The sequence below is a fragment of the Eleutherodactylus coqui genome, chromosome 3 (genome assembly GCF_035609145.1).
Source record: "Eleutherodactylus coqui strain aEleCoq1 chromosome 3, aEleCoq1.hap1, whole genome shotgun sequence".
Lineage (NCBI taxonomy): Eukaryota > Metazoa > Chordata > Amphibia > Anura > Eleutherodactylidae > Eleutherodactylus > Eleutherodactylus coqui.
In genome coordinates this window covers 106,756,586-106,783,173 of record NC_089839.1, presented here as the reverse complement: position 1 = coordinate 106,783,173, position 26,588 = coordinate 106,756,586, and the positions used below count along the sequence as shown (strand labels likewise).

The window sequence follows — 26,588 nt, the reverse complement described above, 5'->3', positions numbered from 1 at the left end:
ACAAGAAGAGAGAAACTATAAAAATCTACTCCTGATTTACTCATGATGCCAACAAGCTTTACCTTTATCCTATGTGTGTAAAAAAATTCATCAAAAACATGTTGAATTAAAAAGCTGCATAAAAAAAACACATCGCAACCCAGCATTCAGTCACTGAAGATTGAAAAGCCCTTCAAACGTTTTTTTTAGTGGCGATTCTTCCCACATTCAGTACTTTTCTTGAGTCCACTGTGTTTTCTAAGAATCACAGCGTGACACAGGTGTGTTTTCACGTGTTTTGCCTAAGCTGTAAAAAAAACTCGTGATTTCTCTGGCACCTTTTTTAACTCAGGAAGACAAGGTTACAGGCAGACAATTTTTGTGATGTGTTTTTTTGCAAGCTTGCTTTTTACTACAGTGAAACTGATGAAGCTATGCTGGAAAAAAACGCCCAGAGCTGGTTGCAACATAAGAAATGCTCTGTTTTGTAGTGTGTTTAACACTTCCCTATCGTCTTGCAGCTAAAGTCTGGCTGCAACATGTAAACACCCAGAAAAAAATGCAAGAGAAACACCACAAAAAAGTGTTGTTTTTCTTAAATACAATATTTCTGAAGCTACATTAGCACAACTGCAAGTTGAACACGAGAGAATTGGGCATAACTTGCATAAATGAACAGAACACAAAAGGTGTGCTGTCTGATATACATTGACACATCAGTCACATGCATTGGCATGTTCTAGTCCTGTCCCTAAAACAGACAGGAATAGGATATGTCATGAATTTGTGTAAAAAAACAGCCATATGTATAGCCTCATAGGCCTATAATGGGCCTTCCTGGGAAGGAGTTGTGGGAATCAAATAAAACTTGCTCTGTGTGATTGTAACATTGATACAAGTAAGTGATTACAATATCAGAGAAAAAAGAGAATTTATCATGGAAAACTGCCCCCTTGAAGGGAGACTTTAGTACCCTGTTGTACCACCTCTAGCTTGGATACAAGATGTGATATGTGAGGGCATGGAGAGCTATAGTACCCTGTTGTTACTGCCTATAGCTTGGGTACAAAATGTCATACTGATGGGTATGGAGGCTCTAGTACCCTGTTGGACCACCTCTACATTGGGTACAGGATGTGATACTGACGGGCATGGAGACTCTAGTACCCTGTTGGACCGCCTCCAGCTGGGGTACACAAAGTGATATGGCTGGGCATAAAGGCTCTAGTACCCTGTTGTACCACTGCTAGATTGGATACAAGATGGGATACTGACGGGTATGGAGGCTCTAGATCCTGGTTGTACCACCTCTAGCTTGAATGTAAAATGTGATATAGACAGGCATACAGGCTCTAGTATCCTGTTGAGCTGCCTCTAGCTTGGATACAAGATGTGATACGGGCAGGCATGGAGGCTCTAGATCCTGGTTGTACCACCTCTAGCTTGAATGTAAAATGTGATATAGACAGGCATACAGGCTCTAGTATCCTGTTGAGCTGCCTCTAGCTTGGATACAAGTGTTATGGTAAGTGAGCGTGGACACACTCTGCCAACTAACCGCTTTGGCTTTGGGCTAATCTTAAGGGCGTTATTCTGACGGTTTCCTGGTTTTCACCCTTTAACCCCTGTGGTAAGCTGAGCAGGCCACTAACTGTTGGAGTAGTTCCAGTGTAGTAAGCAGCTGACCCACGAGAGTCAGAGACACCTGTGCAATGCACCCCGAAACAGGCGGTACTACAATCAAAGTCCGGTTCAATGTCGGGGAAGGCAAAGTACAATCGTAGTCTCGGTAGCAAAATCACAGAATCAGGCAGACACCGGAGTCAGAAGGAGAAGACCTTTGCAAGGTGACTGAAATAAATTCACACCGATACTCAGCCAAGGAGGAAGATTCCAAGCTCAGCTATATAGGAAGGTAATAGCCTATTATGTGCAAATATTATTATTAAATAATAAGTCCGAAAATTGGGTCAAAAAGGGCTCACCATTCTGCGGCTTGACAATTCCACTGAGATGTGTTGAGGAGATCTGATATGGAGACTTGGTAAACTGCTAGCTCATGCAACTGACAAACAGAAAGACTAGGTGACCAGCTTCAACACGTTGAGCTCCAATCAATAATACTTTATTACTTCTTCATACAGAACAGTGAAATATAAAATTTAAAAAAGCATTCCATTAAGCCACCTACGCGTTTCAGCAAACTTAAAGGGGTTGTCTCGTGAAATCAAGTGGGGTTCAGCACTTCTGTATGGCCATATTAATGCACTTTGTAATATACATCGTGCATTAATTATGAGCCATACAGAAGCTATTCACTTACCTGCTCCGTTGCTAGCGTCCCCGTCGCCATGGATCCGTCTAAATTCGCTGTCTTCTTGCTTTTTTAGACGCGCTCGCTGTCTTCCTGGTGAATGGGGCCGCTCGTGCCGGAGAGCTGGTCCTCATAGCTCCGCCCCGTCACGTGTGCCGATTCCAGCCAATCAGGAGGCTGGAATCGGCAATGGACCGCACAGAGCCCACGGTGCACCATGGGAGAAGACCCGCGGTGCATCGTGGGTGAAGATCCCGGTGGCCATCTTGGTAAAGGAAGAAAGAAGTCGCCGCAGCGCGGGGATTCGGGTAAGTAATAAACTTTTTTTTTTTTTAACCCATCCCTTGGGTTTGTCTCGCGCCGAACGGGGGGCCTATTGAATAATAAAAAAAAACGTTTCGGCGTGAGACAACCCCTTTAACTCTGCTTTCTTCAGGGTGAAATGCTATAACAAAAGGCTCAGAATGAAAAGACTAAAAACAAACACGTCTCTCATGTAAATCCTAGCAGACTTGGAGCAGCATATGGGGTGCAAATCCAAAGAAGATTTTCCAGAGATTCTTATTTTGTTAAAAACATATCTCGACTTCCCGTTCTGGCGCCATGGAATCAGCAGCAGGGACACAGAGCTCCGGTAACCCCGCTCCAAATATGACCCTAATCACAGCTGCTGTCAGCCCTGCAACCCCGGGAGCCAGTCCACCGCTCCAGGGAAACACCGCAGAACAACTGGGAAAGAAGAGAGACAGCAGCGCCAACCTCTCTAACCGCGCTACCAGCCGGCCGCGCAGCAAAGCACCCCCACAGCAGTTCCGATACCTGCATCTTCAAGGACAGCCTGAGCGGACCGCTGCCAAGGAGTGGAACTCCAGAGTCCCGCCGACACAGCCACCGATAGCGCTCCTGATACAGCGCGGATGGAGCCCCTGGGAGCCGGAGGGAGTACAAGTGCGGGACGGTAGGAGACACGCTTGACATCTGCAGCCCTGCAACACGTGCAACAATATACCCTGTGCATAACGTCTACAGCCCTGCAACCCATGCAACAATAGACTCTGCTCACAACTTTTGCAACCCTGTAACTCGTGCAACAATATACTCTGTGCATTATGTCTGCAGTTCCCGTTACTCGTGCAACAATAGACACTGCGCATAACGTCTGCAGTTCCTGTTACTCGTGCAACAATAGACTCTGGGCATAACATCTGCAGCCCTGCAACTCGTGCAACAATAAAATCTGCGCATAACGTCTGCAATTCTGTTATTAGTGCAACAATATACTTTGCGCATAACGTCTACAGTCCGGTTACCCGGGCAACAATAGACTCTGTGCATAACGTCCGCAGTCCTACTACTTGTACAACAATAGACTCTGTGCATAACGTCCGCAGTCCTACTACTTGTACAACAATATACTCTGTGCATAACTTCTGACCTTAACAAATATGGAGGAGTTTGTAGTCAAAACGAGGCGTAACAAAAATAAGCTAATGGAGACACCATCAAAAACCCCGTTCAAACCAATACTAGGGAGAGAGGATACACCCAAGGATGGGGCCCCACTGGGAGAACTCCCAGGATCCCCTACACCACCTGACCAAGAGACTCCAATAATAATGGATGCGACAACACTAGACTACAAACACCTAGCGATTGAAGTCGCAAAACTTATATCACCGGGCTTACAGGAGACATTGGCAGCCACAGTGACGGGCACACTGCGCGAGCTCCACGACAAAGTAACACAACATAGCAACCGAATTGAAATAATGGAGTTCGAGGTAGAAACCCTATCATCAGGACTCAATACCACATCAAAAAGCATAGATCAGTTGAGTCAAGACAATAAACAACTTTGGCAGCGATTAGAAGACCTAGAGAATAGGTCCAGACGAAATAACCTGCGCATTATTGGAGTCCCAGAAACATACTCACAAAAAGATCTACACCAGTTATGTGAATCCACAATTCCAAACACCCTTGGGATTACCCACAAATGTAAAGTGGAACGTGCCCATCGCTTGGGACCCGATAGGCGAGCATTCTCTTCTGAACAAACCTCAAGCAATAAAATACGCCCAAGACCCAACAATAGTGAAATAACTTGACTATACAGATAAGTCACGGATCCTGCGGAACTTCAAGAGCCGAAACAACTTGCTAGAAATCGAGGGACATAAAATCCAGAAGTCCAGCGGAAGAGAAGGGCGTTCTCCCCTATTTGCTCAGAACTCCACAAAAAACAACAAAAATTTGCTCTACTTTATCCTGCATTATTGAAAGTGTTCTGCTCTAATGGAGCTATCCTTACTTTCCAAGATCCGGAAAAAGCAGAACAAGAGCTGGCCTTGAGAGCTGGTGGGAGATCGCCAAGCAGACGGGGAGATCGATCCCCCCCAACACCAAGCGACAACAGGAGACGACGTGATGACATGCAGAGCGTCCCCTCTACGCTAAATGACCAACACCGCAGGTCCGCGCCGGAACCTACGACTCCCCCGTGACATCCCGACGGGACCGTGAGTATGCGACCTCACGGAATGGACAATATGGGGACAATTGGAAAAACTGTCAGGTGACAATAGCTTTGTAAAAAATGGGGGAACTGATTATATTGTAAACTTGTTCATTTGTTTTAATTTGCTAATACAAATTGCAACTATCTGGAGCGGAAATAAATGTACACAGAATAAAAACGGAGTTAAGTTTAACTTGATTCCATGCCGTAACCTACAAGAGGAGCAGGATGGTTTAATAATCTGAAGACATATACAGTTGCTGTTGCATGACTGCAACAAATTTAAGCTCCCTGATAAGCCTTACGAAATGGAATTGAAGGAGGTCAATTCATGCGCCCTTCTTTAGGGGCGATGCTACGCATTTTACCCTAAGGGAGATTGCATTAACAGCCCTATTGCTACAGGTCATAGGGGTTTAGAAGAAGAAAGAAGAAGTTTGAGAGACTACTTAAAGTTAATTAAGAGTTTAAAGTTAAAACCTTTTCTTTTTCTGTTTGTTCGCGGGGACCCTTCAAGCATCCAACTCCCACCTAAAAGCTAACTAGAAAGGAAACTAGCATTATGCAAATTATCTCATGGAATGTAAAGGAACTTAGATCACCACAAAAACGCTCGGTAATACACGCCACTTAAAATGTCTGAAAGCAGATATAGCCTTGCTTCAGGAAACACACCTAGGGGAAGAGGACTATTTTTGTATGCGTAGGTTGTGGGTCGGGGAAATATATGGGTCACCAGCAGTACAGTCAAAAGCAGGGATACTGATTTTAATTAAGAAGGGATTAAATATTGAAGTAGAAGGGCACTGGCACGACTCGGAGGGGAGGGTAGCACTCCTGCAGATCAAAACAGGAAGGGAAAATTACAACATCTATAATGTCTACGGCCCTAACACCCACAACAAGCAATTCTTAGACAATCTATTGGACAAAATACTGGCAGACACCGAAAAGCGCAAAATAATAGGGGGCGACTTTAACATGGTTATTAAGATGGGTGAAGATAGGCGTAGCCAGGCGACTCTGAGCGACCGGATCAGATACCATACAGAATATGTATGTGTGGCAGCATATATGAGTGCAATCAATTATTCAAAAAAAGAAAGAACTTTAATGATCCATGTAGCCAATTCAGGCAACGTTTCGGCCACACATCGGCCTTTATCAAGCCATCTGACCAGGCAAAGAGTCCATGCTGAAGATTTTTGCTAGTTCACAACCTTTTGTGGCTATTGCATTCCTTGTACTGAGGAGGTTCCTCCCTAATGGGAGTTTTTTTTAAATCAGCGAGTGCTGCGGGCTTCTGGTATTTCGGATCAGATACCATGACTTAAATTTTTTAAACTTTGTAAACAAAACTGCCTTAAAGGACGCATGGCGTGAACTCAACCCAGAGGGGCGAGAATTTACCCATTTCTCACATGTGCACAACTCATGGTCCAGAATAGACTACATACTAATGCCCCTCCTTTTAATGTCAAGACTCACAAAAATCTCCATAGGGAATATGGTGATATCGGACCACGCGCCAGTGATATTACCACTGTGCGAAGAAAACCCGAGGGGCACAGACTATATCTGGAGATTCCCATCATATTTAGCAGAAGATTACACTTTCTGTGCACTATTAAAGGGGTGGTGGATGGAATACATGTCAGACAATGAAGCTCACCCGGACAACCCCCAGCTACTCTGGGACACGGCCAAGGCAGTTATCCGGGGCAGGATAATCGCATACGTGATTTCTTTGAAAAGAAACATCAAAGACAACGTTAGTAGATTCAATAAACAATTACGCGATGCATATACCCAATTTCAAGAAAAACCAAATACCCAAAATAAACAAAATTGGACAAAAGCAAAGGAAACATATGAGACCTGGCTACAAAAAAGGGAAGCGCTAGCGTATTCACGTAAAGAGGCAAAACTATTTAAATACGGAAACAAGGCAGGGAAAATCATGACCAACTTGGCAAGATGGCCCTTTCAAAGGTCTAACATTTCAAGCCTGAAAGACCCTACAGGAAAACCACACTCTCACCCACAAAAAATTAACAACATATTCCTTGAATTTTACTCAAAACTATACTCTCAACCGCAATCGCACATAGCTACTGGAGAAGACTTATTTTCAGACATATCGTGGCCCAGATTGACTGAGGAGCAAACAAATCTACCAAACACACTGGTGTCCCAACGGGAGATAAAAGAAGGTATCAGAAATATGGGAAATAACAAAGCTCCAGGGCCAGATGGATATACAAGCAAATTTTATAAAATACTAAAAGATCAAACAACCCCACTACTTGAGACATTATTCAACGGATATATGCAAGTTAACTCAATCCCCTCGGACACGAATGTGGCTCATATCAAACTACTACCCAAACCTGGTAAAGATCATACAGAGGCGAAATCGTATAGACCAATCTCCCTAATAAACACCGATTTGAAATTAATGGCCAAAATTATCGCAGATCGCCTGGCTACTAGAGATGAGCGAACGCACTCGTCCGAGCTTGATACTCGTTCGAGTATTAGCGTGTTCGAGATGCTCGTTACTAGAGGCGAGCACCACGCGATGTTCGAGTTACTTTCACTTTCATCTCTGAGACGTTAGCGCGCTTTTCTGGCCAATAGAAAGACAGGGAAGGCATTACAACTTCCCCCTGCGATGTTCAAGCCCTATACCACCCCCCTGCAGTGAGTGGCTGGCGAGATCAGGTGTCACCAGAGTATATAAATTGGCCCCTCCCGCGGCTCGCCACAGATGCATTCTGACAGAGATCAGGGAAAGTGCTGCTGATGCCGGAGCTGCTATAGGGAGAGCGTTAGGAGTGCTTTTAGGCTTCAAGAACCCCAACGGTCCTTCTTAGGGCCACATCTGACCGTGTGCAGTACTGTTGAGGCTGCTTTTAGCAGTGTTGCACAATTTTCTTTTTTGTATATCGGGCGTGCAGAGCATTGCATCCTCAGTCTGCAGTCATTGTACAGAGTATAGGGCCAGTACTGGTGAGGCAGGGAAAGAGATATACAGGCTATATAGGCAGTGGGCTTTTTCAAAAAAATTGGGGAAAAATACTATATTTGGGCTGCCTGTGACCGTCTTCAGTTTACTGCGTGTCTGCTGGGGGTAGTAGTCCTAATTAATACGCAGCTAAGCGTTACAGCAGGCTTGCACAAAATTGTTTCCTGAATCTGCTGTCTCTGTTACATGATCGCTGTCATCCCGCCAGAGGGAAACAGTATACATAATATTATACGCTGCCTACAGTATCTATCTGCTGGGGGTTGTAGTCCTAATTAATACGCAGCTAAGCGTTACAGCAGGCTTGCACAAAATTGTTTCCTGGCTCTGCTGTCTCCGTTACATCACCGCCGTCATCCCGCCAGAGGGAAACAGTATACATAATATTATACGCTGCCTACAGTATCTGTCTGCTGTATCAGCTCAGCATTTAAAAAAAAATAGAAGCAAAATACTTAAGGCCTACTACTGGCCTTTGGCCACTTGACTGCTTCTGCACTGTGAATTCCACTAGCTCAGTCATACGCACCTACGTCTCACTACAGGCGTGCGCAAAATTGTTTCCTGGCTCTGCTGTGCGTTCCGTAAGGGAAGTCAGCCTCCAACCACAGGCCAATAAGCGGCACATTTAATTACAGCGTTCTGTTTCCGCACTACTGGTAATACAGCATGCTGAGGGGTAGGGGTAGGCCTAGAGGACATGGATGCGGTGGCCCAAGTCAGGGTGTGGGCACAGGCCGAGCTCCTGATCCAGGTGTATCGCAGCCGACTGCTGCGGGATTAGGAGAAAGGCACGTTTCTGGCGTCCCCACATTCATCTCACAATTAATGGGTCCACGCGGTAGACCTTTATTAGAAAATGAGCAGTGTGAGCAGGTCCTGTCGTGGATGGCAGAAAGTGCATCCAGCAATCTATCGACCACCCAGAATTCTGCGCCGTCCACTGCTGCAACTCTGAATCCTCTGGCTGCTGCTCCTCCTTCCTCCCAGCCTCCTCACTCCATTACAATGACACATTCTGAGGAGCAAGCAGACTCCCGGGAACTGTTCCCGGGCCCCTGCCCAGAATGGCCAGCAATGGTTCCTCTCCCACCGGAGGAGTTTGTCGTGACCGATGCCCAACCTTTGGAAAGTTCCCGGGGTCCAGGGGATGAGGCTGGGGACTTCCGGCAACTTTCAGTGGGTGAGGAGGACGATGACGATGAGACACAGTTGTCTATCACTCAGGTAGTAGTAATTGGAGTAAGTCCGAGGGAGGAGCGCACAGAGGATTCGGAGGAAGAGCAGCAGGACGATGAGGTGACTGACCCCACCTGGTTTGCTACGCCTACTGAGGACAGGTCTGGAAGAAGCAGTGCGGTGGCCAGGGGTAGAGGCAGGGCCAGACCGAATAATCCACCAACTGTTTCCCAAAGCGCCCCCTCGCGCCATGCCACCCTGCAGAGGCCGAGGTGCTCTAAGGTCTGGCAGTTTTTCACTGAGAGTGCAGACGACCGACGAACAGTGGTGTGCAACCTTTGTCGTGCCAAGATCAGCCGGAGAGCCACCACCACCAGCCTCACCACCACCAGCATACGCAGACATATGATGGCCAAGCACCCCACAAGGTGGGACGAAGGCCGTTCACCGCCTCCGGTTTGCACCGCTGCCTCTCCCCCTGTGCCCCAACCTGCCACTGAGATCCAACCCCCCTCTCAGGACACAGGCACTACCGTCTCCTGGCCTGCACCCACACCCTCACCTCCGCTGTGCTCGGCCCCATCCACCAATGTCTCTCAGCGCACCGTCCAGCCGTCGCTAGCGCAAGTGTTGGAGCGCAAGCGCAAGTACGCCATCATGCACCCGCACGCTCAAGCGTTAAACATGCACATAGCCAAATTTATCAGCCTGGAGATGCTGCCGTATAGGGTTGTGGAAACGGAGGCTTTCAAAGGTATGATGGCGGCGGCGGCCCCGCGCTACTCAGTTCCCAGTCGCCACTACTTTTCCCGATGTGCCGTCCCAGCCCTGCACGACTACGTCTCCCGCAACATTGTACGTGCCCTCACCAACGCGGTTACTGCCAAGGTCCACTTAACAACGGACACGTGGACAAGCACAGGCGGGCAGGGCCACTATATCTCCCTGACGGCACATTGGGTGAATTTAGTGGAGGCTGGGACAGAGTCAGAGCCTGGGACCGCTCACGTCCTACCCACCCCCAGAATTGCGGGCCCCAGCTCGGTGGTGGTATCTGCGGCGGTGTATGCTTCCTCCACTAAACCACCCTCCTCCTCTTCCTCCTACGCAACCTCTGTCTCGCAATCAAGATGTGTCAGCAGCAGCACGTCGCCAGCAGTCGGTGTCACGCGGCATGGCAGCACAGCGGTGGGCAAGTGTCAGCAGGCCGTGCTGTAACTACTCAGCTTAGGAGAGAAGAGGCACACGGCCCACGAACTGCTGCAGGGTCTGACAGAGCAGACCGACCGCTGGCTTGCGCCGCTGAGCCTCAAACCGGGCATGGTCGTGTGTGACAACGGCCGTAACCTGGTGGCGGCTCTGCAGCTCGGCAGCCTCACGCACGTGCCATGCCTGGCCCACGTCTTTAATTTGGTGGTTCAGCGCTTTCTGAAAAGCTACCCACGCTTGTCAGACCTGCTCGGAAAGGTGCGCCGACTCTGCGCACATTTCCGCAAGTCCCACACGGACGCTGCCACCCTGCGCACCCTGCAACATCAGTTTCATCTGCCAGTGCACCGACTGCTGTGCGACGTGCCCACACGGTGGAACTCTACGCTCCACATGTTGGCCAGGCTCTATGAGCAGCGTAGAGCTATAGTGGAATACCAACTCCAACATGGGAGGCACAGTGGGAGTCAGCCTCCTCAATTCTTTACAGAAGAGTGGGCCTGGTTGGCAGACATCTGCCAGGTCCTTGGAAACTTTGAGGAGTCTACCCAGATGGTGAGCAGCGATGCTGCAATCATTAGCGTCACCATTCCTCTGCTATGCTTCTTGAGAAGTTCCCTGCAAAGCATAAAGGCAGATGCTTTGCGCTCGGAAACAGAGGCGGGGGAAGACAGTATGTCGCTGGATAGTCAGAGCACCCTCCTGTCTATATCTCAGCGCGTTGAGGAGGAGGAGGAGGAAGGAGGAGGAGCATGAGGAGGAGGGGGAAGAGACAGCTTGGCCCACTGCTGAGGGTACCCATGCTGCTTGCCTGTCATCCTTTCAGCATGTATGGCCTGAGGAGGAGGAGGATCCTGAAAGTGATCTTCCTAGTGAGGACAGCCATGTGTTGCATACAGGTACTCTGGCACACATGGCTGACTTCATGTTAGGATGCCTTTCTCGTGACCCTCGCGTTACACGCATTCTGGCCACTACGGATTACTGGGTGTACACACTGCTCGACCCACGGTATAGGGAGAACCTTTCCACTATCATACCCAAAGAGGAAAGGGGTTCAAGACTGATGCTATACCACAGGACCCTGGCGGACAAACTGATGGTAAAATTTCCATCCGACAGCGCTAGTGGCAGAAGGCGCAGTTCCGAGGGCCAGGTAGCAGGGGAGGCGCGGAGATCAGGCAGCATGTACAGCACAGGCAGGGGAACACTCTCTAAGGCCTTTGACAGCTTTCTGGCTCCCCAGCAAGACAGTGTCACCGCTCCCCAGTCAAGGCTGAGTCGGCGGGAGCACGTAAAAGGATGGTGAGGGAGTACGTAGCCGATCGCACGACCGTCCTCCGTGACGCCCCTGCTCCCTACAACTACTGGGTGTCGAAGCTGGACACGTGGCCTGAACTCGCGCTGTATGCCCTGGAGGTGCTTGCTTGTCCTGCGGCTAGCGTCTTGTCAGAGAGGGTGTTTAGTGCGGCTAGGGGAATCATCACAGATAAGCGTACCCGCCTGTCAACCGACAGTGCCGACAGGCTTACACTCATCAAGATAAACAAAGCCTGGATTTCCCCAGACTTCTCTTCTCCACCAGCGGACAGCAGCGATACCTAAACAATACGTAGGCTGCACCCGCGGATGGAAGCTTTGTTCTCTATCGCCATCAAAAACGTGGACCTTTTAGCTTCATCAATCTGTGTATAATATTCATCCTCCTCCTCCTGCTCCTCCTCCTGAAACCTCACGTAATCACGCCGAACAGGCAATTTTTCTTAGGCCCACAAGGCTCAGTCATATAATTTTTGTAAACAATTTTTATACGTTTCAATGCTCATTAAAGCGTTGAAACTTGCACCTGAACCAATTTTTATTTTAACTGGGCTGCCTCCAGGCCTAGTTACAAATTAAGCCACATTAACCAAAGCGATTAATGGGTTTCACCTGCCCTCTTGGTTGGGCATGGGCAATTTTTCTGACGTACATGAGTACTGTTGGTACACCAATTTTTTGGGGTCCTCGCCTACAGTGTAATCCAATTAATTTTTTGCCCACCTGCATTAAAGCTGACGTTACATCAGCTGTGCTGGGCACTGCAATGGGATATATTTATGTACTGCCGGTGGCTTCCTGGCACCCACCCATGCTGTCGGTCCACACGAAGTTGTAACTGCATGTGTCCACTTCTAAAGAACCCCAGTCTGACTGGGGCATGCAGTGTGGGCCGAAGCCCACCTGCATTAAACATGACATTACCTCAGCTGTGATGGGCACTGCAGTGGGATATATTTATCTACCGTCGGGGGGTTCCAGAGAGCCACCCATGCTGTCGGTCCACACGGAGTTGTAACTGCATGTGTCCACTTCTAAAGAACCCCAGTCTGACTGGGGCATGCAGTGTGGGCTGAAGCCCACCTGCATTAAACATGACATTACCTCAGCTGTGATGGGCAATGCAATGGGATATTTATGTACCGCCGGTGGCTTCCTGGCACCCACCCATGCTGTCGGTTCACACGGAGTTGTAACTGCATGTGTCCACTTCTAAAGAACCTCAGTCTGACTGGGGCATGCAGTGTGGGCCGAAGCCCACCTGCATTAAACATGACATTACCTCAGCTGTGCTGGGCACTGCAATGGGATATATTTAAGTACCGTCGGTGGGTTCCAGGGAGCCACCCATGCTGTCGGTCCACACGGAGTTGTAACTGCATGTGTCCACTTCTAAAGAACCCCAGTCTGACTGGGGCATGCAGTGTGGGCCGAAGCCCACCTGCATTTAACATGACATTACCTCAGCTGTGATGGGCAATGCAATGGGATATATTTATGTACCGCCGGTGGCTTCCTGGCACCCACCCATGCTGTCGGTCCACAGGGACTTCACAATAGTGAGTTGTACCTGCCTGTGTCTATGAATTAAAAACCCTGGTCAGGTTGGGGCATGCAGTGTGGGCCGAAGCCCACCTGCATTTAATCTGACGTTAGCTCTGCTGTCCAGGGCACTGCAATGGGATACATTTATGTACAGCCGGTGGGTTCTAGGGAGTCACCCATGCTGTGGGTGCACACGGAATTCCCATTGCAGAGTTGTACCTGCCTGTGACTATTTATAAAAAACTGCGGTCTGACTGGGGCATGCAGACACCTTGACAGAATGAATAGTGTGTGGCACATAGGTTCCCCATTCCTATGCCCACGTGTGCAGCTCCTGATGGCGGTGGCACAGGATTATATTTCTCATTGCTTCTGTACAGCATTGTGGGCTATCGCCCCGCCCCTTTTAAAGAGGGTCGCTGCCTAGCCGTGCCAACCCTCTGCAGTGTGTGCCTGTGGTTCCTCCTCATGGCAGATGCACTTATAAATAGTCATGAGGGTGATGTGGCATGAGGGCAGCTGAAGGCTGCGTAGGGACACTTTGGTGTGCGCTGTGGACACTGGGTCGTGCGCGCGTGGGGGGGGGGGGGGGTTGGGCAGCATGTAACCCAGGAGAAGTGGCAGCGGAGTGTCATGCAGGCAGTGATTGTGCTTTGTTGGAGGTAGTGTGGTGCTTAGCTAAGATATGCATTGCTAATGAGGGCTTTTCAGAAGTAAAAATTGTTGGGAGGGGGGGGGCCCACTCTTGCCGCTATTGTGGCTTAATAGTGGGACCTGGTAACTTGAGATGCAGCCCAACATGTAGCCCCTCGCCTGCCCTATCCGTTTCTGTGTCGTTCCCATCACTTTCTTGAATTTCCCAGATTTTCACAAATGGAAACCTTAGCGAGCATCGGCGATATACAAAAATGCTCGGGTCGCCCATTGACTTCAATAGGGTTCGTTACTCGAAACGAACCCTCGAGCATCGCGAAAATTTCGTCCCGAGTAACGAGCACCCGAGCATTTTGGTGCTCGCTCATCTCTACCTACCATTATGCCTTATTTGGTTTTTCCAACTCAGGTGGGTTTCACGAAAGGACGTTCAGCCATTATAAACATACGGAGAATCTTGACAATCCTAGATGATATCAAGATACACCCGAATGCTCACCCTTCCCCAGCCCTTCTCATAATAGACGCCGAAAAGGCTTTTGATAATGTCTCATGGTCTTGGCTGAGGGAAATGATGGATAGGATGGGCTTCAAAGGTCCTTTTTGTTCCTACCTGTGGAAACTTTACTCTTCTCCACAGGCACGAATTCACACCCCGGGCTTCCTATCCCCAAGCTTCCCCCTATAAAAAGGGATGAGGCAAGGCTGCCCTCTATTACCACTTCTATTCAACATAGCAATTGAACCATTAGCACGAAAGCTAGAGGGCAATACCGAGATTAGGTATATAGAGATCCAGAAGAAAATCATAAAAACCATGTTATTTGCGGATAATATATTTATAGCACTCTCCCGACCAAAATCTGACCTACCATGAGTCTTTGCCATGCTGGAAGCCTTTGGAAAACTTTCAGGATTTAAAGTAAACACCACGAAATGCGAACTATTAGATATCTCTCCTAGGGGCAATCTCACAGATACAAACACCGGAAACTACCCTGTCAGTGTAGCCAAGACACATATCAAGTATCTGGGCATAAACATAGGTAAAAAGCCAGAATCCCTTTACACATGAAACTATCCCCCAAAAATACTAAAAATAATAAAGGAACTGAATGGATGGAGTAAGCTCCCGCTCTCCCTCACGGGTAGATGCCACTTGATCAAAATGATCAGCTTTCCAAGACTTCTCTACCCACTGCAGACAATCCCTCTCTTACTCCAAAGGCGCGACCTAGCAAAATTACATACAGCATTCACGACCTTCGTGTGGTCACGGAAAAGACCATGCATAGCCTTAAAAAATTAATGCTCCCCATAAGAGGAGGAGGACTTAACTTCCCAAACATTCAACTATACAATGTAGCTAGCCTTATGAGGCACTCGTTGGATTGGCTACGAAACTCTAATGATTACTCGAATATGGACATAGAAACAGAACTGTTCACTCCATGGAGCTTGAACGCCTTACTACACACAAACTACTCTAGTCTTCCAACAGAGTGCAAACACTCAATAATGGCACAAGACACTATAGCAGCTTGGAAAATAGTCCGAAAAGCTTTAGGTCTACCGTACAAGCTCTCCAAACACATGGACCTGTGGCAGCACCCAGAATTTAAGGAGGGGAGAGAAAATAAAATGTTCGAAATGTGGCGACATAAGGGGATTATGAAAGTCCACCACCTCATCCATTCGGAATGCCCCAGATATAAGACCTTTAAAGAGATATGTGAGGAATATAACCTTCTTCTATCCCACTTCCTACCATTTGCTCAAGTACATAACTTCCTCCGGGAAAGACTAGCGGACATAGATAAGGAGGCGATACTCAACCCAATAGATACCATGATAAAGGACTACACATACAAACATTCAATTTCAAATTTATACACCAAACTTAGAGAGGGAGGGGTGATGAAATACAATTTTAACCCCAACCTATTTAAAAAATGGGCCCGAGAACTCCAAGATACAGAGATACCCGAGAAATTGACTGAGAGTTGGTCTTCGGTGAGACAGGCGATATCAAATGAGAGATGGAGGGAAACCTATTTTAGAATAATCCATGGAGCTATATATGAGTTTGACAAGCCACACAATCCAAAAGGACCGACTAGACTACAAGCATGCCCTAGGTGCGCTCACCCAAAATCTGACTTCTTGCATGGCATATGGCACTGCTCCAAAATTCAAAATTATTGGGCAGATGTGCAAAAACTAATCCAAGACATAGGGGGACAGCTCCTACAACTGACTCCGCAGACGTATATTTTCCAACATTTACCTAACCAGACGAAAAACTCTAAAATGACTCACACTATATTACTGATCAGCAAAAGATGTCTTCTAAATGACTGGCTGTTAGCAAAACCCCCTCGTTTAAAAGATATTATACAGCAATTAAAACATCTACTAAAAGTAGAAAGGATAGAGATAGAAAGACAAGTAGAATCCCAAGCCCCAAAATTTTTTAAAAAGTGGAAAAGATTTATAGAGAAATTCCTCAACCCTCAAGAAATACATGAATGCATGAACCAATTTACTAACACTACGTGGTACTACATCCAAAAAGACACAAACCAACTAGGATCCCTTGAGATTGGATGATGGGACGCGAGTGAGAGGTTGGATGCTGATGAGATCTACCGTTAATAAGTTAAATGTTTATAGATATTTAAGTCTTTGTTCTCAAACCACTGTATTAAAATGTTGGGGAATTAGGGGAGGGGGACTTTGGGGGGGGGGGGGAGAAAAAAGAAAAATGGAAGATATAAGTATGGACTAAAACTATATACATTGTAACCATTGTACAGAAAAACGATGTCAAGATCCATAGACGACACCACCACTGTAAATGTATATTTTATGTACATGACTTTTGACATTCACCAAAACTTGTACGTATGTATGATCTTCCTAATTGCCAATAAAAAAGAGTTTAAAAAAAAAGCACATCTCTTTATTTTCTTCCATAAAAGACAGACAACGTTTCAACCGCTGCCCACGGAAGAAAATAAAGAGATATGCTTTTAACAAGATAAGAATCTCTGGAAAATCTTCTTTGGACTTGCACCCAACATGCTGCTCCAAGTCTGCTGAGGATTTACATGGTGAATATTTGGATGGTGGGTCCACATCCTGTGCCGAGCGTGCATCATTAAGCTCGGTGGTGAGTTCCCCCCAGGAATAGTTTCTGTGTTATTTGCAGTGGTGCTGTCTCTGCTTGTTCTCTCACTACTTCAAACACTTCAGCTGTGCAAAATTAATTTTTTCACAGATGGTGTTTGAAGTAGTCAAAGACATATGTTTGTTTTTAGTCTTTTTATTCTGAGCATTTTGTTATAGCATTTCACCCTGAAGAAAGTGGAGTTAAGTTCGCTGAACAGCGTAGGTGGCTTAACAGAATGCTTTTTTAAAGTTTAGATTTCACTGTTCTGTATGAAGAAGTAATAAAGTATTATTGATTGGAGATCGACGTCTTGAAGCTGGTCACCTCTTCTTTCTAACAACCTATTACCCTGCAGCTGGGCTGAAAGCACTGGGAAGGACCAACTCCTACAGTGCTGGTGGAAAATACACAGCAACAAGCCCACTTGAGCAGAGTGATGCCCGCATCTGCCCAGAAAAGCAAGAGGGTGGCAGATGTGAATAGCCAGCCTAACAACAAGATGTGATATAGGCAGTCATGGAGGCTCTAGTACCCTATTGGGCTGCCTCTAGCTTGGATACATGATGTGAAACGGGCAGGTATGAAGGCTATAGTATCCTATTGTACCGCCACTAGCTTGGATGTAAGATGTGATACGGGCGGCCATGGAGGCCCTAGTACCCTGTTGAGTTGCCTCTAACTGGGATACAAGATATGATACAGATAGGTATAGAGGCTCTAGTACTCTCTTGGGCCATCTTTAGCTTAAATGCAAAATGTCCTACAGAAGGGCATGGAAACTCTAGTAAACTCTATTGTTTTTTTTCTAGCTGGGATGTAAGATGTGATACTGGCAGGCATTGAGGCTCTAGTACACTGTTAGGCTGCCTCTAGCTTGGATGTAAGATGTAATAAGAATGGGCATGGAGGCTTTAGTCCTCAGTTGGGCTACCTCTAGCTGAGATGTAAGATGTGATATGGGTGGGCATGGAGGCTCTAGTACCTCATTAGGTCATCTCTAGCTTGCATGTAAGATGCGATACAGGTGGGCATGGAGGTTCTAGTACCCTGATGGTCTATCTCTAGCTTGGATGTAAGATGTAATAAGGATGGGCATGGAGGCTCTAGTACCCTGTTGGGCCACCTCTAGCTTGGATGCAAGATGTGATATGGCTGGGGGGCATGGAGGCTCTAGTATCCTGTTGGGCTGCCTCTAGCTTGAATTTAAGATGTGATACGGGTGGGCATGGAGGCTCTAGTAGTACTGGTCTATCTTGACGCCACCGGAAACTAGGGCCTTGATAGGGCTTCTATGGAGGAACACCCCTGTCACACCCCTAGCTCCCGATTGGCGAAATACAACAAGATTCTAAAAGGTGCTGCAGTGCATAAGGGGAACAATGCGTGGCCTGTCAGTAAAAAGTGCTCCCACTGTGTTAGCCGCTGCTGCACCACTGTAACCTGCTGATGTATCGCACTACCCAGTGTCCCGCAGCGCAATGGGATCCCTGCACTCTGCGGCTGGTGGGCTGGTGACCCCCCACTGGCAAAGACACTTCTGAGCTCCCTGCTGCCGAGGCCGCTCACCGCTTCACCACTGACGCCCGCCGGTGCAGTCATGGTAGTGTCCCGATCCATGGAGTTTGTGGCCGCCGTCTGTGGGTGAGTATCTGTTCCGCGGGCGCTGTGTGTTCCATGCTGCCGAATGCAATGTCCAACTGAGAGGGACGGGGTGCCTGGTGACCATCCACCAGCAAAGACGCTTCAGGGTGCTGTATGCATGTCACTTGCATCCTTAGTGGGCTGCCAGGACCTGGCGCCCAGCCAGCTGTGCAGCCAATCACGTACAGGGGGCGACACCCCCCTGTCAATCTTCTCTCCAGAAGCAATTCTTGGTGGCGTGAAGATACACCAATACCGGCTTTAGTACCCTTATGGGCCACCTCTAGCTTGAGTGTAAGATGTACATAGGAAATATACTTGTACTATATAGTGTGCCAGTTATAGGATGATTTTGTAGTGTACAGGATTGTACACTCCAAACAAGACTGCAGACTCTGAGGAGATGTAAATGAATAATGTATATGTTGCTTTAATGTTGGTTAACCACACTATTCCTACACTGTCAAAGCATAGTTTAGAAGGCTTTATTTAGACAACCAGAGCAGCCTAGTATAGGTAGAAAGGTCCTACTCATATGTTGGTTGACAGCAGCAGTCAGTGTAGAGTGTGTGTGTGTTCAGGGGGGGGGGAGGGGCGGGGCAAGCGAGCATAAAAGTTTTAGTTTGGTCTACAAGAGAGTTAGGAAGAAGCTGGAGAAGGAGAAGGTTGCTAGATAAGAAGCTCCAGTGAAAGAGTAAAGCTGCTGATCAGTGCGGTAGGAAGGAGTGAAAGTGTGAGTACCAAAAAGTTATGTAATTCTAACTTGGAGGAAAGAAAAGAAGAGAAATAGATAAAATTCAGCAAGAATTAAAGTAATCGTAAATCACTAAGGCAATTCCAATAACTTAAAGAATAGAAGAGAATCAGCCAAAGACTAAAGTAACTGTAATGCTCGCTAAGAAAGGAAACTTAAGAATCAAGAGAATAGAAGAAATTAGAAAAAGAGAAGCAGTAGGGCAAAGCATAGAGGATAGGAAGAAATCCTGTGCTTATTCCCTGAAGGAAGAGCCTGTTTGTGGTTCAGATAGAAAGTCTGGGCTTTATGTCTGCATACACACTAACTGTATTGTTACTAAATCTAAGTAAAGTAAACTAAGAAATGCACCTTAAGGAAATGTCAATCTGAAATGTACTGAGAAATGCATTAAATAATCTGAAGATTCCTTATGTGTAAAAGAAATAAATTTACCAATACTTCTGACTCCTGAAGTCCATTTCTCAACATCTGTACTAGGGTACCGCCCTGCACTTCAGGGGAAAGAAATGTTTTATTTTTCAAATCTTTATATTATTTTGCCTGGCACAGGCCTTGGCCTATGTACAGACTGGCATCATGAACTTGACAATTACCTGTTTTTCCTGTGAACAGCCACACCAGAAACGCACCTTCCCTAGTGTAAGAGAGCAGCGGTGCCACCGTGAGTACCCTGTTCTTTTCCGCTGATCCCCATCTAGGTCTGATCAGGATCGCCACAATGTAATCACATAATGAAAATATGTTTTCTGACAATTTGTTTTAGAAATGTGTATCTGTATCCTAGTTAAAAAGTAGCATAAGATGGAGGTAAAAAACTTCCTAAATATGGTAATTAAGGTGTAACAGAAGTTTGTGACAACATGTAAGCCAATCATACATAACGTGTCATATTCGCATGAGAAAGTGAAATTAAGTTTTACTAAATAATGCACTTTTTTTCTTTGTTCTGGGCCCAGTCTTTGAATGTGAATTCACTGGGTGTATGCCGGCATAATAAATGGCACTTATGTAGTCACTTCATATGGAAATGTATGTATATGCCCTTAAATGTTCAGTTGTTTGCTTGTGCAACCTAACCCTGCATTAGATTGGTAATCCACCCTAGCCTGCTATCATGTGTGCAAATCACCCCAACATAGCCTAGGCACCGGCGAGCAAGCTAACAAAGGGGTCCTGTGATTGGAGGATACGCTGTCCGCACGGGTTGGGTGTGAGGATGCAGTCAAAAGGTAGAAGGGGTGAAGTTCAGTCAGGAGGAGTTGTAGACGGAAGGGAGTTGAGAAGAATCAAGGCTAGTCAAGGAAGATGAAGCAAGATCAAGAGAAAGCGAGTGTGGTGGGAAGGAGAAGAGAAAAGTGTGAGTACAAAAGCTTGTTTATGTTGAAACTATAGGAAGACAGCAAGAGAGAAAAGGAGTGAAGTTTGAGTAAAGGAGAAGATAGAAAGAATAATTTAACAATCTGCAAATTAAAAAAAGTGATAGAGAGAGAGAGAGAGAGTGAAGAGAACCTCTATAGACCACCCCAGAGAGTAAAGCTGGAATAGAAATCAATGTGGATCAACGAGTATTCCAATCATTCAACTGTAAAGTAAATGTAATGCAAATTGTGTAACTGTCCCTAAGTGAAGATCTCTTTCTGCAAATAAAACGTTGCATGGTTTTACTGTTCAACCTGCCCCCTTGTGGTCCTTTCCCACGACCGACAACATCTGCACTGAGGTACCACACTCCAGAGAGAAAGGACAATTTCCCTTTTTATTTCAATTTTTACATTTTACTTATCATTTTGTCCAAAGTAGGTCTCAGCCTACATATAGACTGGCATCATAAACTTGACAAACCACCATCTTACTCTAACTAACTTCACAGGTAGCACCAAACGCCAAAAGAGAACACCATTCACACTGCAGCATTTTCCTGCAGGTTGTGTTTTTGTGTGGAAGAGGGGTTGTAGCGGAGCTGCCACCGCTGCCATTGCAGTCAGCCGCACCCCTCTGCGGTCTGTAGGCGCCACAGATGCAATGACAACCACTTATCAGCAGGCCACATGACTATCTAAGGACTGGTTTACAGCCTCTAACTGTAAACAAAATGTTTTCATACACACAGAGCAAACAGAGATCTTGAAAAATTGTAAGGAACTAAAACACAAAGTTGTAAACCTTCATTTAACAGAAGTTCCTGTGCAGATATAAAAGCAGTCTAAGACTGGCATCACACGGGCATATTTGCACACGCAAAATTTATGCATGCAATACTTGGTTACTAGCGCACTGTTTATAGTATATGGACTAGAAGAAGAGTGTGCAGAGATATAAGATTGGTCAACCTAGTTGAGACAATAAACATTATTGTAACCACTACTGTAAATTGAGAAACATTATTGTTTGCTGCCCAGCAAGGTATATTTATGAATGACCTCATGTGACCGTTCCTACACTTCTTCTTACAACTTACCACATTTGGGATATGACACCAGCATCAAATCCTCTTCACGGGCTTCAAAACTTTCAATATCTTTAAAAGTATCAGTATCACATATTGCTGCTGGATACATCACTCCGTTGTATGTGAAGACCAAGGCTTCCTTTGAAACATTCTTGACCGCATCAAGAATTTTTTTCAAGTCTTCATGAAATTGTGAATTATTGTCCATTGTGATGGCTGTATCAGTGCTGAAGCTACTGCCTGCTGTATCTCCTCTACTTACTCTTATAGGAAGGGGGATGATCCAAAGAAGGCCGGCAGGCAAGAGGGAGTGCTCAGGTTTCTGCAGATTTTAACCTCTTATGCTCTGAAGCAGTACATTGTCCTGTGATTAGAGATGTCAATTTATACCGTAATTGCTGTAGCCAAAAATTATGATCGCTTCAATACTGTAATGAAATGGAAACAAATTCGTACAAAGCTTCACTATATACCTTTCTTAAAGGGGTTGTCTACAACTTTAAGATTGATGACCTTCACTTAAGAGCCTTTATACACAGGCTTATAAATCTTTCAGATTCCAGCATCTAGCAAGAATCTGAATGATGATTGCTCAGTGTAAATGCCCCGACTGAGCGGCAAATGAGAATTTGTTCACTTCTTGTTCATTGTTCAGGTTCTGCATGCAGAAAACTGAACAATGGCTCGTTCCATGTAAACAAGCAGTATCACTTATGGACGACTGCCTAATTACTTTGAATGGAGGCAAGAGGGTGAAACGATCCCCAGCCCTGCTCTACCTCCATTCACTAGTGATGATGGTTCCTACGCCCAACTCATGTAAAAAGGCCCTTAGATAGGCCATCAACAGTTGATCAGGATTGGTGATCAAGAATTGATCAATGGGGTTCCACCACTTGAGATCCCTACCAGTCCCCTGATATCAAGCCAGCTGTCATTGCAGATAGAACCAGATGCTGACAGGTCTGTCAGTAGTGCAGTAGTCCAGGTTGGTATTGCAGGCACATCTATGGAATTCAATGAGAACTGCACCTGCAATACCAACCCAACTCCCTATGGACAGACCTCTCTACTTTCAGCTCTGTCTGCAATGATAGTGAGCCAGGCAAATAGTTGATCAGTGGGGATCCCAAGTGGTGGACCACCTCTAATCAACTATTGATGATCTATCGTTAGGATGAGTCATTAATACTAACATCCCAGGCAACGCCTTTAACTAATGTCTATATACTAGACCACTGGATAATGTAGTTCACAACTTTTTTATTTCAAGTTATAAGACACCGAATTTCCAGAAAGTGAAAATCTGCCACAGGTTTATGAGACAGGGAACACACATGGGACCAACCACTACTCAAAAGCATACTTCAGCAGAAATGTATGTTATCATAGCTAAAGGTGGTGGAAAATGTAACTGTCACAACCAGGCCCTGGTGGCTAGAGGGCTCAAAGGCCCATGTGCCACGTAAAAAGACACTGATAGGTTGGGTTTGTGTTACACTAATGCCTACAAGGGAATCACAGAGTGCAGGCTTCATAGGAACAAATCAGAGTATAGTACAAACAGCATGGTCAGGGCAAATAATGTCTATGTAAATTCATACTAATATTATAAATGCGAAAGTAACTATCTGTTTGTTACTTTCTCACGACTAAACCACTGAAGGGATTTTGATGAACTTTGGCAGGGAGATAGCTTGTGTCCTGAGGAAGGACATAGGCTACGTTTTATCCCAAAAATGTATAGAGTTCTCTAGGGAGTGCGACAAGACTGATTTATTCGTCTCCACTCTGCTGCTGTGCAGCGAGGGGAAGGGGTGCACATCATACGCTATGCCTACATGAATAGGCAAACATGTGAGGACAGACATCCCTGCTGCCCCGTGTGCGATTATTAAGTGCGGCAGAGGGGGTACACATCATAAGCTAGGCCTCCCAAACGGGCAGACACATGAGGGAAAACGTTGTTGCCGCATATATGTGATTATTAAGCTAGCAGGGATACCCAGCGTTGCCCAGGATTAAAACTTAAACCAAAGACACATTAAAATGGATTGAGATTTAAAGAAAAGCTGTGTTGCCCATAGCAACCAATCACAGCACAGCTTTCATTTTACCTCAGTAGTATAGGACATACCAACCAATCACAGCGCAGCTTTTATTTTACCTCAGCTGTGTAAGAAATGTTTTCTTTTGATAATCGTATTTCCTATCCATTTTTTGATCTTCTTTTAATATGCTGTGCAAGTCAGATCTAGTGCGTAGCTCTAGCAGAGCTCAAGCTGTGAAAATGACTAGCACCTAAAAATCTGATGACCACACTGAAGCCAGAAAGCATCGACAAGCTGAAAGACAAGCTGCTCTTAGAGCAGTAGAGACCCCGGAGCAGTCTCAGGCCCGTTAGAATTTAGATTATGAGCATCACGTGTCTCTTAGAGCTACAGAGAGACGTTGGAACAATCTCAGGTCTGCTGAACGCTAGATGCTGACTGTCACGCGCCTCTCAGAGCTAGAGATACATTAGAGCAATGTCATGACTGGAAAAGCAAAAGGAGAAAGCGTTTTAATTCCATGCATTCCAATAATACCAACAGATTTGCCTTTTCAAATCAAAAGGCTGCAATTCACTATAAAAAAAAGCATTTGCAATGACGATCAATAAGGCTCAAAAGCAAACACTTAAAGGGGTTGTCTCACGGCAGCAAGTGGAGTTATACACTTCTGTATGGCCATATTAATGCACTTTGTAATGTACATCGTGCATTAAATATTGGCCATACAGAAGTTATTCACTTACCTGCTCCGTTGCTAGCGTCCCCGTCGCCATGGATCCGTCTAATTCTGATGTCTTCTTGCGGTCTTCTCCCCTTCTGCTCGGTCCAGGCACGAGCGGCGTTCTGGCTCCGCCCCTTCTACGCGTCATCGCGTAGCTCCGCCCCGTCACGTGTGCCGATTACAGCCAATCAGGAGGCTGGAATCGGCAGTGGAACGCACAGAGCCCATGGTGCACCATGGGAGAAGACCCGCGATGCACCATGGGAGAAAACTGCAGTGCATCCCTGGGAAAGGACCGGTGGCCATCTTGGGAGAAGATTTTTTAAAGTCCTTATTTCGTCGGATCGGTAAGTAGCAAGCGGCTTAAAAACCGCTTTGCTATTTTATGCCAGGGTTGTGACAGGAGGAATGGGGTAAGGTAAAATTTAGAGGTTTGCCGCGAGACAACCCCTTTAAGGTAGCAGGTGTACATTTTTCTCATGGGCAAATGTATGTGGCGTGCTCAGGTGTATACAGCCCACAAAACCTTTATAATCTAGCAAAAGATAACAAGACCAAAAACGTGATGTACAGAACTGTGCTGACATAGCGGATTGCAGTTATATTCCTAGATTTAAAAAATATGGTACTTATACAGGCCTTCAGTCACCCGAGTAATGGCTCAAAAGAGCTATTATTGGCAATTGTCATCTTCTGTAAAGACGGAGCTCAACATAAAAACCAGGCGACTGTCGGCCTGTGTAAACAGGCAGTCATTCTGAAATAGAAGCCGAAATCCAACACGATACCCGGGACATAGGAAATGAAGATTTATTCAATGTCGACATTAATGAGTCTAGGAGACACAAAGGTTCTCAAATCCAGACTGACTTGTGACATAACAACAGATTCTTAAATACTAGGTAGGCAGTCTTATTAGACGCTAATGCTTATTGGTTCATCTTATCTCTTATATGGTACTACCGTGTTTCCCCGAAAATAAGGCACCCCTGAAAGTAAGACACATTAAGAAATTTGCAGAAGTTGCAAATATAAGGCACACCCCGATAGTAAGGCATACTAAAATGTGCAGGCAAGTCAAGAGGCCTGTCCCCTGCTGCCATTCCCATTGTCTCCTACCTCCAGATGTATAGGTAGATCTGCAGACAGTCTGCTGTTATCCTGTCCCTGCTGTGCTGTACGAGTGTGCTGTTGTGAGCTCCCCTTGCTGGCTGGAAAAGTACATACTGTATGTTCTGTTCCTGCTGTACATGTCTGCTGTGATGAGCTCCCCCTGGTGGCCGGAAGCTGCAATACCATCCCTGCTTACAAGTGGTACAGGAACTTCTGTCTGCAGACAGGTACGTTACTTTACAGCCCTTATTTTTTTATGGCTCTGTGTGTGAGTCAGGCAACCATATGTGTGATTCTTAAAGCTGGGTTCTCACAGAGTGTATTTCCAGCCTTAGGGGGTGAGCATTACAGTCTCCAGACAGAGTGTGGGAGCCAGGAGTGTCAAGAAATTCAGCAGGAGATTCCAGGTTCAGATGTTTATGATGATGTGCCAGAAAATGATGACATGACTGTCATTGAGTAATTTTTGCTTTGTTTTCACAGTTTGTCAAGCTATATTGGTTTGTGGTGACAACTACGTACTGTGCAGTATATACGGTAATAAATGTTCATTTTTTTTGTTAAACAATAAATGTGAATTCTTCTTCATTGAAAAATAAGACACCCCCTGAAAATAAGACGTAGCGCATATTTGGGAGCAAAAATTAATATAAGATGCGTCTTATTTTCGGGAAAACAGGGTAGTTACATGTACAGAAAGTAGTGGTAGGCAGAGCTAAAGGGGGCAGCAGGGGGATCATCGCTGCATCCCAGCGTCTAGTTTACACCCTGCTCTTCATACGTACAGGTCTTCCTGACTATCACTTACGTCACACAGCAAAAGTTTACATTCTTGAGAAAAGGAGATTGCATTCACATGTTCATAGTTAGGGAACTGAAAGATTATGTGGTTAGTATACAGTAGCTATATATCATTTGTTAGATACTTATAATTA

General features: G+C 46.0%; 1 protein-coding gene and 1 long non-coding RNA gene across 3 annotated transcripts in view; one reads left to right on the top strand and one right to left on the bottom strand.

Annotated features, from left to right (window-relative positions):
• The window catches only part of LOC136620890 (sulfotransferase 6B1-like), a 74,052-nt gene extending 52,041 nt beyond the window's left edge, over positions 1-22,011 (bottom strand). The window contains exon 1 of the mRNA XM_066595942.1: positions 21,775-22,011. Within this exon, the coding sequence (XP_066452039.1) occupies positions 21,775-21,973 (199 nt within the window). The 5' untranslated portion in view covers positions 21,974-22,011. The remainder of the gene's footprint in view (positions 1-21,774) is intronic.
• The window catches only part of LOC136620891 (uncharacterized), a 37,966-nt gene continuing 30,581 nt past the window's right edge, over positions 19,204-26,588 (top strand). Inside the window, exons 1-2 of one of the 2 annotated variants that reach the window (XR_010791186.1) lie at positions 19,204-19,292; positions 26,137-26,190. This is a non-coding gene — a long non-coding RNA (uncharacterized lncRNA). Of the gene's footprint in view, positions 19,293-20,496; positions 20,674-26,136; positions 26,191-26,588 lie in introns of those variants that run through there. The other variant, XR_010791185.1, reaches the window with a different exon arrangement.